The sequence below is a fragment of the Balearica regulorum genome, chromosome 6 (assembly GCF_011004875.1).
Source record: "Balearica regulorum gibbericeps isolate bBalReg1 chromosome 6, bBalReg1.pri, whole genome shotgun sequence".
NCBI classification, from domain to species: domain Eukaryota; kingdom Metazoa; phylum Chordata; class Aves; order Gruiformes; family Gruidae; genus Balearica; species Balearica regulorum.
Window position 1 is genome coordinate 4,037,674 of NC_046189.1, and position 15,912 is coordinate 4,053,585.

At 41.9% G+C, this 15,912-nt stretch overlaps 1 protein-coding gene across 1 annotated transcript in view; it reads left to right on the plus strand.

Moving 5' to 3' along the window:
- The first annotated feature begins 1,352 nt into the window (after positions 1-1,352).
- ABCA12 (ATP binding cassette subfamily A member 12) overlaps positions 1,353-15,912 on the plus strand; it is a 65,570-nt gene continuing 51,010 nt past the window's right edge. The window contains exons 1-10 of the mRNA XM_075755784.1: positions 1,353-1,378; positions 2,262-2,350; positions 3,781-3,890; positions 4,638-4,823; positions 5,567-5,745; positions 8,582-8,694; positions 9,752-9,848; positions 9,972-14,114; positions 14,740-14,855; positions 15,560-15,666. Of these exons, the coding sequence (XP_075611899.1) occupies positions 1,353-1,378; positions 2,262-2,350; positions 3,781-3,890; positions 4,638-4,823; positions 5,567-5,745; positions 8,582-8,694; positions 9,752-9,848; positions 9,972-14,114; positions 14,740-14,855; positions 15,560-15,666 (5,166 nt within the window). The remainder of the gene's footprint in view (positions 1,379-2,261; positions 2,351-3,780; positions 3,891-4,637; positions 4,824-5,566; positions 5,746-8,581; positions 8,695-9,751; positions 9,849-9,971; positions 14,115-14,739; positions 14,856-15,559; positions 15,667-15,912) is intronic.

A 15,912-nucleotide genomic window follows, 5' to 3' on the forward strand; every position in this document is an offset into this window, starting at 1 on the left:
GCATGCCGATCGCCTACTGTGGTGATCAGTTCAGGGTGCTTTCGGTGGAAGTGACAAATGTTCCCCAACAGCTCTAGTTTGAGGGACGCTTGTTCTGGAGCAACTGCTCTTTCAGTAGATCCTCCAGGTGCCAGCCATAATGGGTGCCCTCTCTGCAAGTCATCAAACATATCAGGAAACAGATGAAAATGAAGAAACAACTTTTGTCCACAAAAGCACGTAGATTTGCAGCGTGGAGCTGGCTGGGAATGTTTTGTCGGAATGTTGGTTTGTTGAAATTGAAATGTTCAGTGGAGGCATTTCAATTTCATTGATGTTCCAATTGAAGCCAAGTAGCATTTGCTTTGAAACATGCCAGCAAAGGTTGTTTCTATGTCTTGGCTGCCCGGTTCTGGCACACCCCCGGGGAACATGCCACTCTGAGGCCTGGCTGGTTCATGGAGAGCTGAAAATCTGGGCATCTCACTTACAAGGTCCCTGGCTGCTCATCTTTTCAGGTGAGAGGCTACTCCATGTATCAGAGCCTCAAAATCCACCTTGGCCAGAGTTTGAGAGTCTGAAGAGCTAAGGTGGGCCATGCCTTCCACCAGAGAGCCTGTCAGGCAGGATGGGAGATCCTGGGCTTGGTGGGTCCTCAAGGGTCCTCCTTAGTGCAGAGGGACTGGCATTTCCCGGGCCAAGTCAATGGTCAGGATCTCTCCATTGGTTAGGAGGAGTCTGGATGACTAAATATGTGGATGACTGAAGTTACGTGAGGTGAATCCTAATCAAATTCAAGGTCACACAGCAGAAAAGGGTAGAGCCGTGCCAAGACTGAATGCTTGGATTCACAGCTCTTCACTTGTTTCCTCAGTGTCATTTTTTTCCCCTGAGCATGTTAAACAATTGTTAATTTGAGGCATTGAAATGAAGAAATGGGAACTTCTGGTGCCAAAGCTGGAGGTCTTCAATGGGTTTCAATAGCTACAAATCCTCCTTGCTTTCTGTTTTTGGTTTCTATTCAGCTGTTTAGGAAATAACTGGTTTTTCCTGCCAACTGAAAATCAAAGGATTTGGCCAAACTATAGCTCAAGTCACATGAGTCATTAATGAGCATCTTGACCACTATTGATGCTAGAAGTTGGCTGTGTGAAGTATCATACAACTATGTGGGTATACCTACCCTTGTTGGTCAGTGTCAGCCTTAGAAATATTTTGTATTCTACAAGAAAAAACACCAACTATTAAGTAGCCACAGCAAAACTAGCAGGATACAGCCGAGTATAAAACCTCAGCAGAAAGTTGCCTGGGCAGGGGAAAGCTCCAGAAGCCAACACAAATAGATGCAGCTCTGCCTCAGGAGCAGAGTCGCCATGGGTGAGTTTGTCACAAAGACACGGTATTTGAGCTGTGACCCTTCACTGTCTGCATATATTATTGTGTAACATTCTAGAGTTTGTAATGTTCAGCTAATCCAGACTGTTTTTTCCCCTCCCGTTGTGCAATTCGCTGAAGCTCTTATTAAACTGTTTTATAACTTGCCCTAAAACTGGGTCTTACCAGTGGCCAGTAGTGAAAATGGTCAAGGTTCTCATCTTTGATTCTATTCCTTAGAAACATTTACAAAGGTGTGCAAGATGTGGTTGCTTGAGATTTCCCTTAATGAAAAGGAACTAAGTACAAAAACTGAGTTCAACAACAACATCTTCCACCCTTTCTTTTCCCCCGTAGTGAAATGTTTGGGAAGGATGAAGTAAGGTCCTGATGTCTTGAAGGATTTCTTGGTAGGGACCTGCAACCTGCTGTTACACCTTAGAGCTGTTCCAGCTTACATCAAGGCCTCTCTGTTCAGTCTGAGTGTCATTAACAGTGCCATGAAGTTCTGCACCGTTTCTTCTGCTGAGCATACGTTGGTGGAGGACAGAGTAGGATGTGATACAATGAGGCCTTCTTTCCAGAAGTGGGAATTTGTTTAAGATTGACCAAATACATCTGTCAAGCCTTGCCTGTTCTTGGTGTCCTTGCAGAGCAGGCATGAATGCGGTCCCCTCCGTCTGTCTCATGTCCCAGCGTGCTGCAGGGTGCTTCCCCAAAATACAGGCCAGTCCTCTAGAAGGAACCAGAATTTTGCACAACCTAGATTTCAACACACCTGCCATGAAATCCAGCGATGGACCCATTCTGAGTCACGCAGTAGTTAAATGTAAGCTTAATCATAAGAAACTCTGTGAGTTATTACAGGTGTTGTCTTTTTCTTTTTTTTCCCCCCTTCCTTCCCCCAGGAAGCGGAGGAGCTCATCCAGGGTGGCCAAGGACAACCATTCATCACCATGGAGTGCAGAGGTTCCTAAAAGCAGGAACGCTTCACTGGGTAGGTTATTCACTGCTCTGCAAAGTGCCGGTCTTTAAAGGCTGATCTTTTGCAGCTCTCTGGACAGAGATGCAATTCTTGGAGCACTGCTAAAATGATTTATATGTTTTATACAGGCACGTGACCATGGCCACGACATTAGTGTAAATTCTTGGGAATAATTACAAGTAACTGTCTGTAGAGAAGACTTTTGGAGTTTGTCCAAGAAACCAGGATTATATTGTTGCGCTTCACAGGAGCAGAGTGAGATCTCAGACTGTTTGGACGTTAATTAAAGACCTGGCCATTTATCGAATATTGCCCTTTTACTGCCCACAAATTGTCCATAAACAGCTTAGATTTTTTTCAAACATATTTCTTATTCACAGTTATTGAGCAAATAAGTCTTCTTCTGTGCCACAGTGGATATTTATTGTTGGTGATGTTCTCCTCTGATGTGATTCTCTTTCCTGAAGGAACTTTCGGACTTACATTTTCCATAAAATCATTACAATTATTTTTTATTGATGGTAATGGCTAGTACTATCCACATGCTATCATGATGGATAGTCCTTTCTCCAGGGAGCTCCCGATCAAATGAATGATTACAGATTTGCATTCTGTGACTGTTCTGCTCCAGCCATTCGCTGTTCCAATTAGCATTCCTGCCAACGCGCTCACTCTTTGGTGTACGGGCAGAAAAAGGCAGAACACGAAAGGCACTGAACGCAGAGGCGTGGGGGGGAAAAACATAATCAATGAACAGTTTATGAGAATTATCAGCTCATGTTGATGGCCGTGGATGGTCAGGGAGGAGCTCGGTTCTACATCTTATTTAACAAATAAAATAGAAACCATAGGTCGTAGCTTCTGCTGGTGTGAACTGGCATAGCTCCTTTGGTTTCAGCGAGCTGTGTTGTTTTGAGAGCGCAGTTCGATGCAAGTGTTGGCTTTGGTGTGCGTCAGCTGGGGACCTGGCGGTGTGCCACTGTGTATAGCGGGCAGCAGTGCTCTAAATCTGTATTGGAGCTGTTTCTGAATAACGAGAATCACCCGCTGGTGCCAAAGACGCCTGTAGAGTTCTCCCTTACAGGGCTATCGGCTTGAACTGGTGTGGGCTTGCTTCCTTGTGAGGCTACCTGTCTTGCTTCCTGCATGGGGGAGCTGCAGGACTGGAGAAAAGAGGTGGAAATTAATGGTGAACTGCAAGCAGATAGTTAAATGCATTTAATTTAAAAAAGTTACAAAAGGAAATAGTGTAATCCAGGATTTAATTACATCAGAAAAAAAACCCTTAAGTAGTTACAGGATGCCATTGGCTATACCTTTGGAAACAGATTAATAATGATGGCATGCCCAAAGCTGTAGTCGGCTATCCTGTGTCATGATTTGATGTAGTAAAGAGGTTAAAAGACATTAAGTAAAATACATGTTTCAAACTGTTATTGCAGCATTTGGGGATTTGGTATCTCATGGAGAGAAAACCCTTTGGAATATTTCATCACCATCCAACTTGACTTCCAGCATCAACATGTTCAACAAAATCCTCAATTTTGGGAAGGTAAGTCTGTATTTGCATAATAGCTGAGTGTGAGCATCTATGTGTAGTCATATTTAGAGAGTAGTTAGAAGCTCAAAGTACCAACATACAGCTCTTATTGCTTTTGGATCGCCCCTATTATGTGAATGTGCTTTATTTTGGGAAGAGGAAGACAGTTATTTTGGGTGGACTTTTAAGCTCTGTGGTAAATTTATTATCTTCTAAGCAGAAAACAAATAAACTAGTCACCTTGGGACTAATACCATGAATTACCAAATACGGCCACATGCAATACCCTGAGATATTTTGCTCAAAACTTGTGTGAGTTAAGGTGTTTAGAGTGTGTTTTCTTTCACATGAAATTAAAGATATGATGTTACAGGCTTTGCCATTGAAATCATTATTTGCCCACAGTACTCCTGCAGTGGCATCAGAGGCACTGTGTATTTACGATGTAGGTATTGACTATGTATGGGAGCAGCTCCTTTGTAACAGAAACTTGGTACCATGTAATGGACACCCGTCAGCTTATGTTTTTGTATTATGGCCTACATACACTTACACACACGTTTCTCTTTATATGAGGAGTTTGAGGGATTTCAGTGACACTATATTCCCCTGTTAGAATTCTGCATGTGTCTAAGTGCTTGTCATGACAATGCTTTTCAAATGTCACTGCTATGCCTCAAAATCTCATCACTGCGTTTAAAACCATCCCAAATAAAGTATTGCTTTAAACTTACCTTTAACGTTACATCTTGCTTTTAGAGCCAGGCCCAATATTCAACTGCAGCAAATCTCAAAGTCATTCTGTGTGAGGTCTTGTTGCGATACATAGCGCGTCCTGGTCTCACTGAAGAGAAGATGGCAGCCAATATCCACCGGACATTCTGCTTTACCAACTCATCTCTTTTAGAGTCGTTTACCCAAGAGTTCAGAAGTCAGCTCTCTCAGGTGGGTGCCTGGGACCTTTCCTAATATCTGCAGCTAGTAGCTGTGGTAGTTCACCCACGTTATTGCAGTGTTTTGGAGATGGAACATGAATAGATAGAATTCTTGTGAGTGGGATTAACCCGAAGACCTTAGAGTCGAGTACACAGCTCAGAAAGGTAAGGACATCTAGCTGTCAGCTAGCAGCCACTAAGGGTTCTCACCATGCCTAGGTGTTGTTTCTCCTCTGTATTTGCCCTGCTGCAGCGACAAGTAGATAGAACAGTGTGAGAATGTGGTGTAAATAAGAATATTTAATGCTAGGAGAGGCAATAAATTTAATCCTCTATTACCTCAGCTGTATAACTTCATCCAATAACTCCTGCATCTGATCCAACAATTTATGATTGAAGCAGTACTTGTCTTTGGAAAAGCTATATAATTAAAGCAAATGAATCCTTTAAAGGTAATGCCTTCTTTTTTGCCAGGGTGAGGACTGATATTCATTTTTCTTGTATTCCTAGTCTTTGGACTGGTTGGGACACTGTGAATCGTAGGGCTTGTCTGAACAGAGAATTTATTGTACAATCTGGGGTGTGAAGGTAAAGCACAGTCACTCGCTCAGTTATTGCCTGTCACTAGAGTCTTTTGAATGTATTGTTTGTAGAGTTGTGTACAAGTGCAGTGCAAGCTGAAAAACATAAAAAGACCCATCGGCAACAAGGGTTCTTGTTCTTAAATAACTTCTTGCATTGTTATTTGTTAAGGTGCAACACAACCCACAGTACCAGGCAGCATTCGTCAATGAAATGGTCTCATTTCTGATGCTCATCTCCCAAGTGCAGAATGACACCTCCCTGTGGCATCTCCTTTTGCTGGCTCCAGATGTGTTTCAGGGCAGCATGCAACTGCAAGACATAATTGATTTTCTTCAGAATCCAAGCAGGTAAAAATACAGAAAATGCCAGGAAAGGCACTGAAAGTTGGTGGATTTGTGTATTGAACTCTAAGGACATGTCACCTCTCATCAAGAAGAAAGGGTGTTAGCTTAAAAGCATGATTTATTTGGGGGTTGATATGGCTCCATACTAATGCGTTTCTGAAGGTCTCTATGGCCAGTGAGCAGTGTTTTGATTTTCAGTGACTTTTGTGTCACTGTTTAAATTGGAGCTTGATAGGAACTCTTAGATTTCTTCCAGCATTTTTTTCCAGCACTGTCAATTCCGTGTGCAGATAGAAAAGGTGGTGAGTAACAGCCACTGCCTTTGGTTGAAGAAAAGCCCTCCTGGGTGGATAGTAGTTCTGCCAAAGACAGCAGCTCACTGCTGCTTTCCAGAAAAACACAGAGCCAAATTCAAGTTGCTTTGGAACACCTCAGGCATTTGTAGGGGAGCCATAAATTCATTTAAAAAAAAAAAAAAGGTTACTTGATTTACTGCTGGTTTATCTTTCAAGATTGGTCCCAAGAAAGCAGAGAAGTGAGGGAGCCTGGTTCTTAGCATATCAGGCTTTGAATATGTGTGACTGCAAGAAGAAAGTATCAGTTATGTTCTTGCTCAATGGTTGTACGAAGAACAGAGCTGGCTTAACTGCATTAACTGTGCTGAAATATTTGATGCTGTATGCAGCTAGGACAATGAAAAGTCTTCTACAATGGGCTTAGCCTTGAAATCTCTTTCCTTGTCCATAGTTTGGCTAAACTTTCGCTGATGTCTAGAAGACTTGAGTTACTCAAGTTATTCTGAATAGTCCACTTGCTGTCCTCCATGTGCTATAACGAGTGTCTTCCCCCCCGCCCCTTGGATACATGAGCAGCTGGGTAAAGATGCCAAAAGGGCTTGTAGAAACTTTGCTGCTTTGATTACACCCAGGCTTAAAAGGACTCACTTTGCATCACTGGCATGTTGCCAAGGCACTTAAAAACCTGTGCGCTTAATATCTAGGTAATTTGCCATACTGCATTGTGAGAACTATTTATAAGTCGTAATGTCCTTATCCTTAAAGGAGCCAGTAGCAATGTGGCAAGAATTTTAATTTTATTTAGAGATGTTTTGTGCATGCTGCTGTTTCAACCACAAGATTACCGCATTTGTTTGCATTTACTAGCTTGCAGAATCAACCCTTAGAACTAGCACTGTTTGAGTGCCCAGGAAGAATTAATATTTACTATGCTGGTCTACATTGCTATACAGCAGCAGAGCTGGGCAAAGCATAGGCACCACAAAGAGGCACAGAGTGTTTCATCACCAGAACTGTGCTGTGCTTTTATGCCTAGCATCTGGCAGTGTAAGTGCACGAGTAAAGAATTATTGCAAAGAGATTGCAGAAATAGTATTTTTAACGACGCTTGCGAAAGCACCTCTTAGCTAGGCTGGCCATGTCTTTTACTCAGGCAGTACTGACCTCCTAAAGCAATGCTGAAGATACAGAAGAAGAGGACTTTTGTTCATTGCGGCATCTGTATTAACCATGTGGTAAACACCACTACTGTGAAACACTAGCTTCAAAGTCATGACTTCTGTAGAAAGTTTAGGAGAAAATTTATGCCCACACAAACCTAGTTTACAGACTGAATTCACAAATGCTCCTTTATTGCTTTAAGATTGAAGATTTTCAGCTAAGCATGTAAGCTGAACTTTTTCTCTAAAGCAAATGTCTGCAAAAGCCCTGCAAGGAAGAAATAAAAGGGCGGCAACAACGCTTGTTTCCATGTTTGCTACCTTCTGATCTGTATGCTTTGTCCGCATTTGGCAAGCCTCTGCCTCCCTCCTCCTTGGCTCTGCCATTGCTCAACTAAATATGTCATTTATAACTGCAGATTCTTCCTTCTCTTCCCCCTCTTAAGACTCTTGCTAACAAGCACCTCTGCAGAATGGAAATGGTGAGCACCAAGTCCACGAAACCTGCATGGAGACATTATGTTAAATGAGGAGAACAGAGATCCCTGGTGCTCTGTTCTCACTAGCAGTCTGTTCCCACAAATCAGTATGTATTTATTCATGCCACTGAAATCAGCTCAGCTAGGTTCTTTGTGTATCACCTGCAGAACTTCAGGCAGGTGAGAGATTGTGCATTTCACAGTGACCCTATACCTACAGTGAAGAGCTACTCTTTATACAGGAGAAGCAAAAGGGACTAGTAATCACCGTGAAGTTTTCAGTAACCTGCACACATTGAACAGAGTGTCTTTTAAATGACTTCCTCTGTGATACAATATGCCTGATTATCAGCTTGTTCTTTCTGAGACTGAAAAACATTCTTTGCTTCCCTGTCAGCCTGGTTATTACAGTATAAAAGAGGAAAGAAGGAGAATTGTAAATGGGAGCAGTTATTTGTGATTGCTTCTTCCATCCACAGATGTTGTCCCCTAGGGATCCCTGCTCTCCCTGGAGCCTCATCTGCTTGCTTCTTGGATTCTTTCAGGAGATTCACCCGCAGCAGTGAATCACTGGGCTGGCATATCACCTGAGTGTTTTCTAAGCCCTGCTGTGAGGATTTAAGTGGTCTATAGATTTTGCATAACCCTTTGAATAAGTATATCTAATGAGTGCAACACATGTTTGTGCTAATATACGGCTGTGGCTTTCCCATCAAAGCCCTTTGTATTTGTATTTTCTGCATGATCAAACAAATAATTAAAAGTAGGGGCAATGTCTTGTCTGTCAGACATTTTAAAAATGATAAGCTGTACTCCAGCTGTTTCCTATTTGAACACTTGTTTTATTTCCTCTCATAAACCTGTAACCACAATTTATTTTCCTTGGTTTTTTTCCCCCCTTTAGTGTTGTGCTGGCAGCTCAGAATGTCTCTGCATCGCTTGCGACTGATGATAGATTCAAAACTGTTCAGAATGGGGTTACAGATCCTCCATATTCCCTGAACTGCTTGGAGCAAGGTAAGACTCCTCCGTGCAGTCATATCTCTGCTGAAAACCTGTGGTGCTGAGGAGAAGCAAACTGCAAGCTAATAAGTAACTGTACGGATTGCATACTGTTCAGGACTCAGCATAATGAATTCTTTCAACTTTGTACAAATGTGAATAAAATACCTCATTTCAAATGGAAAAGTAAAAAAGCTTGGTTTTGTCAGTAGACAATGAATTAACATGAGTTTGCAGTCTCAGTGGAAAGGGGGAGTGGTAATTTTTTTTTTTTTTTTTTTTTTTTACTTTGGTCAAAATCTGCCTCTAGTTGTAGGCTCTGTCAAACTCATCTCGACATATCAAGGTAGGGGCTGGGGCTGGGCTGCACAGCGAGCTGTATACGTCAAGATTAGCCGTTCCTATAAAACCCTGTCCTCTTACAGCAGAGGCAGAGCCCTTGACATCCACCTCTGAGGTTACGTGAACAGGCAAGGGAAAGGTACAGCATGTAAATCCTACAAGGGAGAGATTGGTTAATGCCATCTATTCTCTACTTTGATGGAAATCGGGAAGTTGGGGTGGATAAGGAGGAAAGCAGATGAATGTAGTGCAAGTAGGGAAAACATGGATGTGTGGCTAAGTAAGAGGACTGGACACACAGGGATATCAGTATGGGTGTAAATGGCTGTGGGAGACATAAGTGATGCTGTAGTCAAAGCCTATGTTTGAATTATAAAAAAGCATTCCTAAATGAAGAGAAAGAAACAATAATAAATATTAGGCCAGCTTGTGCTGCATCACTGATGGCAAACTGCTCCTAAAGCAGGAGGAGAGCTCTGTTAGCACCCAGATCAGAGGGCCATTGAGCTGTTCCTGAGATGGAAAATCATTTCTATGATGATAGGTAGCATCCTGACTTCCTTTGAAGAGTTACACCCCAAGAGAGGAGTCAATTTTCTAACCTTGTGTCTTGTTGTAGGAGCCTAACTTCATATATGCATGTTATCCTCGACAGATTTGCCATACAGGTCTTCTCAGTTTCCAAACTAATGTGGTCTTTACTAACGTAGTCTTTCTGTGTTTGTTGTAGATAAAGAAAATAGTTTGGCGACCAGATACGTTTGTAATCACTTTGTTAACTGGAAAGACAATCTGAGTTTAGTATCTGAATTGGAAGAAGTTCTGAGGTAAGACATTAGCTAAAGGGATATTACTAACAATATAATTCAAGTCATTGCTCTAAATCACTTTACACTTCCACTTGCATTGATTTCATATTCACTAAAATGCTTTTTTTTTTCCCCCTCCAGAAAAATAAAGTCACCAGAGATTGGTGGAAAAGACTCCAAGAGGTCCATTAATTCAGATGATTTAGAAGCCATACAAAAGTCTCTACATCGTTTAAAAGGCTTTGAGAAAAAAATGAATAGAAGTGAATTAAAAAGCTTAAATCTATTCAGAAATTTGAAGAATGAAACATTACAGAAATTGTATGCAATTCTTGAGCTGGGAATGAATCCACATCATGATTATAAATTAAAGGAACCATATAATAAGGAAATAATTAATGAAATCTATAACTTCACATCACCGCAATTACAGAGTGACTTTAATGGGACTTCCATTTTCAATATAATGACCCAGTGGAAAGAAATTGAGAGTGCTTTAAAATTAGCTGCAATGATTAGGAATCCAGTTCTGTTAAATAATTCTAATTTTAGTGTGGCGCAAACTAAGGATGCTCTCAAAACGTTGCTCTCCACTAACACGCCATCATTTCTGGAAGACTTAAGAGACCGTTTGAATGGAATGCAAGAAATACCATCTTTGTTTTCCGATTATCTGCTTAAGCCTGTGTCCTACAGAAACTTTCCAGACCAGCTCTTAGCTCTCCAGAAGATGTTTTTTATAATGACAAACACCAGCATAGGTTATCAGTACCTATTGATGCCTGTGTTTGAACTGATGCGGAAAGTAGAAAGCTCCATGGGTGAAACCTGGTGGGATGAGTTGAATATCTACTGGCGCACTGGGGAAAAACTGCGATCGATGAAGTGGAATAACACAGGCATCATAGCCTATGGGCAGCTTTTAGAGGTATTAAACAGCCATTTGCAAAAGCTGAATAATAATTCAAATAGCGTCTTCAGTGAGCAATTGGATCAGCTGTCAGAATTTATAACAGCCGTGTTTAAAGAGTTTGGGGAAAACTCTGAAGTAGCCAATATCTCACTAGTCACTCAAGCCATACAAAAGACCTTGTACGTATTAAAAGATTTACAGCTGAATTATAATGTCAGTGAATTAAAATCTGTAGATCTTTTGTTTAATTTTGACAATAAAACCTTTGAGAGCTTGTCTGAACTTCTGAGGACAGGAATGAAAATACTTCATTATACACGTGCCAGTGAAGAAATAATTAACCCTGTCTATAACTTAACACATCTTCTACTGCAGGAGTTCAGCCAGTCTTCCTTATGGCACAATACTTCACTGGAGGCAAAAATTTGGGAGTTTTTGCATGTAGCCTTGAGTCCTTTCCTTGAGAACAGCAGCAATGGTTATGGGACACCCCAGAACTGCTCCGCTCAGGCCATGCTCCACATAACATTTGAGATGCTGTTTGAAAATACCACTCTGAGCGAGTCCTTAGAGGGGAGCCCCTGTAAACCCCTCTTTGATTCCATGGGTGCAGAGAGTGGAACACCGTACGACGACACCTTTGCAACAACGTTCCAGCTTGCCATCAGAACCCTGAAACTGTCTCCAGAGTTTGCTGCTGTCTACAAGAACAGCAGTGAACGCTTTTCCAAGGAGCTGTCATGCATCCTCCAGTCTCTGCAGTTTTCTCTGAGTTTCCTTTCCAAATTAAACCTTGTCTCCGAGCTGGAAGACTCTTGGGTGCAGGAGAAGGCAAGTGCTGTGACTGCTGTCATGGAGGGGCTGCTGCAGAGTAATGCCTCCTGCCCCATCCCAGTCCAAGACATGGGTGATGTGCTCCCGTCTCAGCTTTTGAACATGCTCATTCCTTTCATGCTGAATGAAACAGTGCTGAACTCCCTAAATTTCTCCGACAGCTCAGCAGGCTGGCATAGGCTGCCTGTGGTTTCCTGTCTGTTACCGACTGTTTCCATGAGGAACAGCAGTATATGTGAACTGCTACAGGTGGGCAGGAATCCTTCCAACCGGTCTGAGTGGGGGCATTTCTTGCGCCTGTGGCACGCCACTGGCAACATGTTGACCACCAAATGGAACCTAACGGAAGTGGGTGAATATGTGAAACTCCTGGAAATCATGAGGAAAGCTCTAATTCTGGTGGACTTTGGGGTAGCTCCTGGAAAAACATTAGTACATCAGATCTTTCATAATTCTAGTGGAGGAATTAAATCCTCAGATCTGAACAATTTGTATAATTCATTAAAACTCTTTTTCAATTCAACTTCTGCCACAAACAGCACGCTGGACTTGGAAAGAATATTTCAAGAAATACTCCCATTGTATGAGGTTGGTGATGAAGGATTGTTCTACTCTAATCCCTATGGAACAGAAAATCAAGATGTTCTAACTATGGCTGCAGTGATTTGGAATCACATAATTTTAAACAGGACTCATTTTAATACAGAGAAAGCATGGGAGGTTATCAAAATTATTGCACTTCACGCAGTCTCGCTTGAAGACATTGAACATTATCTCAGCACAAATGAAAAAGTGTCTTCATTATTTTCTGACTCCTTGTGGACCCGTATAACTTCTGAAAATTTTGCAGAACACCTCTTGTCCCTTGAGCAGCTTCTTGCTGCCCTGGCAAAGGTGAATACCAGTGATCGTTATCTGCTGATCTCTTCTTTGTCTAAGCTAATGCAGAAACTCCAGAATTCTTCTCATGGAAGGCAAGGAAATGAACTTCGTGCTTTCTGGCAGATTGCTGAAGTGCTCCAGTCCATGAACTGGAATAGTACAGACAGTCTCACTTCCCACTCACTTCTAGATATGCTGCAAAATCAGTTCAGTACCATGAAAAATTACTCCAGCCTTCCTTTCAGTAAGGAACTGAAGCAGCTGATAAACTTTGCATCCTCCATATTTGAGCTGTATGGTGAAGAAGACTCCAGAGAAACAAACATCTCCATATACTCACAAGTCATGCAAAAGAGTATCTTAATTTTAAAAAGTTTGCAGAAAAGTTATATCAGTGAGCTTGATACTGTCAACCTATTACTTCATTCTTACAGTAACTATACCCAGAGACTGATTGAAATATGGACAACAGGAATGAAAGTCCTTCATGACACCAACTTAAATAAAACATTTGCAGAAAAAATGGACATTGTCTATAATTTCTCACGTTTGCTGCTGCAGAAGGAGTTCAGCCAGTCTTCCTTATGGCACAATACTTCACTGGAGGCAAAAATTTGGGAGTTTTTGCATGTAGCCTTGAGTCCTTTCCTTGAGAACAGCAGCAATGGTTATGGGACACCCCAGAACTGCTCCGCTCAGGCCATGCTCCACATAACATTTGAGATGCTGTTTGAAAATACCACTCTGAGCGAGTCCTTAGAGGGGAGCCCCTGTAAACCCCTCTTTGATTCCATGGGTGCGGAGAGTGGAACACCGTACGACGACACCTTTGCAACAACGTTCCAGCTTGCCATCAGAACCCTGAAACTGTCTCCAGAGTTTGCTGCTGTCTACAAGAACAGCAGTGAACGCTTTTCCAAGGAGCTGTCATGCATCCTCCAGTCTCTGCAGTTTTCTCTGAGTTTCCTTTCCAAATTAAACCTTGTCTCCGAGCTGGAAGACTCTTGGGTGCAGGAGAAGGCAAGTGCTGTGACTGCTGTCATGGAGGGGCTGCTGCAGAGTAATGCCTCCTGCCCCATCCCAGTCCAAGACATGGGTGATGTGCTCCCCTCTCAGCTTTTGAACATGCTCATTCCTTTCATGCTGAATGAAACAGTGCTGAACTCCCTAAATTTCTCCGACAGCTCAGCAGGCTGGAATAACCTGTCCATGCTCTTCAATGTGACACAGGATGAGCTCCACTTGAACGGCCTGCTGCAGAGACTCCAAGACGCCTTCAGCCTCACCAAATGGAGTTACTACTTGAGCGTCTGGGATGTGGTTGACAGTTTCCTAAACTCCAGAAGAAATCTAACTGAAGCAGCTGCCTTTGCAAAGTTGTTGGAAGCAGTGGCAAACAACTCTGCTAACGATGTGTCAGCTCTAGAAATCATAGAAGCCAGTCACTACATTCTCAAGAGGCTGAACTTCTCTGAGCTGCTAAATGAATTCAATATAAGTTCTAGTTCGGCTTTTCTCTCCAACAAAACTAGTTTTGCCAGTGTGATTGATATTGTCGCTCATCACTTCATTGTCACAGCAGAAACTTTGTACAATAAGACTCTACCTTGGACTCAGAGTGACCAAACTCTGTCACCGACCAGTTTGATCACACGGTGAGCTTGATTTTTGGGTATTGTGATTGCATTTTTTGGGTAGTGACCACCATTCTCATTCCAGCATAAGTAGTATGTAATTTTCTCCCAGTGGAGCAACCTAAGCCTGAAATCACCATAATTTAGGACACTAGATCTAATGTGGGTTAAATTGAAGAAGAGGAAATTTCTCCTTGAACTGAACATACAGCTAAAAGTAAGACTTTAAACAATCTTCTATATTGGTGTGTATCAGTTCACAGTGGAAGCAGAATCCTGCAGGAGGCTTGCCACTGGTGGTAAACTCTTCATAAACCTCTTCTTTGTGGTATGACTGTCTAACTTTTGATTCTCAGTCTCCCCTAGGCATGGTGTTCTATCTATATCTTGCATCCACAGTGAACCTTTCAAGTGTGCTTTCTTATACATATGGTTTGAGAGTGAATGACAGCTTTGGGATATAACAGCAAAAAGAATTGATGAAATAAAATTGGGAGGGTACCCACTTAGGAGATGTCATGGGAGAGACATGGCTTCATCTAGAATTCTTATTTACATTGCCAAGGAACAGCATCCACGCAGCTGACAGGTTGCTTACCTTGTTTCTGAAAGAGAAGCTGATTTAAAATCCTATCTTATTTTTTAGATTTCTGTTTTTAGAATTTGAAAACACCATCTTACAGGTGACAGTGAATAACAGCTATAACCCTTACCTGATGTGTTTAATAAATGCCACTGAAGTTGAAGACAGCAAATTGACAGGTAATCATGATTTCATTAATGTTGTGGGACCTCAGCTGCAATATGTTGTGCCTGTCTTTTCAAAGTGTTTTCTCTAATGGTGGGAAGGAATGGTGCTACATGTTTTTATCTGCTGGCAATTGACTGGAGCTGTGACACCTCGGAAAGCCAGACTCCTTTTTTTGTTTGAGTTATGTCACATTGCAGATAGAAGTTTTCTAGCTAACTCTATCCAAAAGGCACGTCTACTCTTTGCTATGTGATGACAGGTTGCTGACGCTCAGATAAAGAAATCTTACAAATAGAAACCTATATTCCCTTCACAGCTTTATGTACCCATAAGATGACAGCAGTTATTTTTGAGACTTAACATGGTATTTCACATAGATATTCATCGTATGAGCTCATTGTAAAACCTGAGAGGTTTATCTGTTCACAGTATAGAGATATCACATGTGGTCTGAAGGGCACTGTCAGAAGTCCTGTTACCAGTGTGGAATGGATTTCTTTACAACCAGAGCACCTACCCAGGCTGGATCCATTATAGTCCAGATTACAACCTAGGTCTTGGTCTGTGATTTCAGAGGTCCTGAGCCATGTGAATTTGGTAGAAAATGGCAATGCTCCGTTGGCCTTGGAATAAAAGTGCCGATGTTACCATCTGCGAAGTTTCTGCAAGTCTGGCAGTTTTGTCTCGAGTAACTTTTGTTTTCTTTCTTGCACAGAAAACATCACACTGCTTTTGAAGCAAACTCATCTGAAAAAGAACTCTTTTATGCAAAATAATACCTCTGGGAAACATTCATCCATACCAGAGCTCCTGAAGCTAAAAGTGAGTCTGTTTAAAATGCTGACTTGAAGGACATCCCGCAGTGATACATGAATGTGCAATGGAGGTTTTGAAAAACAGCATGTGGAAAAAAAGTTTCTTAAAAAAACAGCTGATAAAAACTAGGACTGAAACTCTGTTTTCTGGCTGATGCCTGTATTTAAAGGTCGCCATTAAAGTGGGCTGAGGAAGTTGTTCTTATATGAATCCCTACCCAGTGCACACCCATTATTCTGAGAAGGTAGAGGT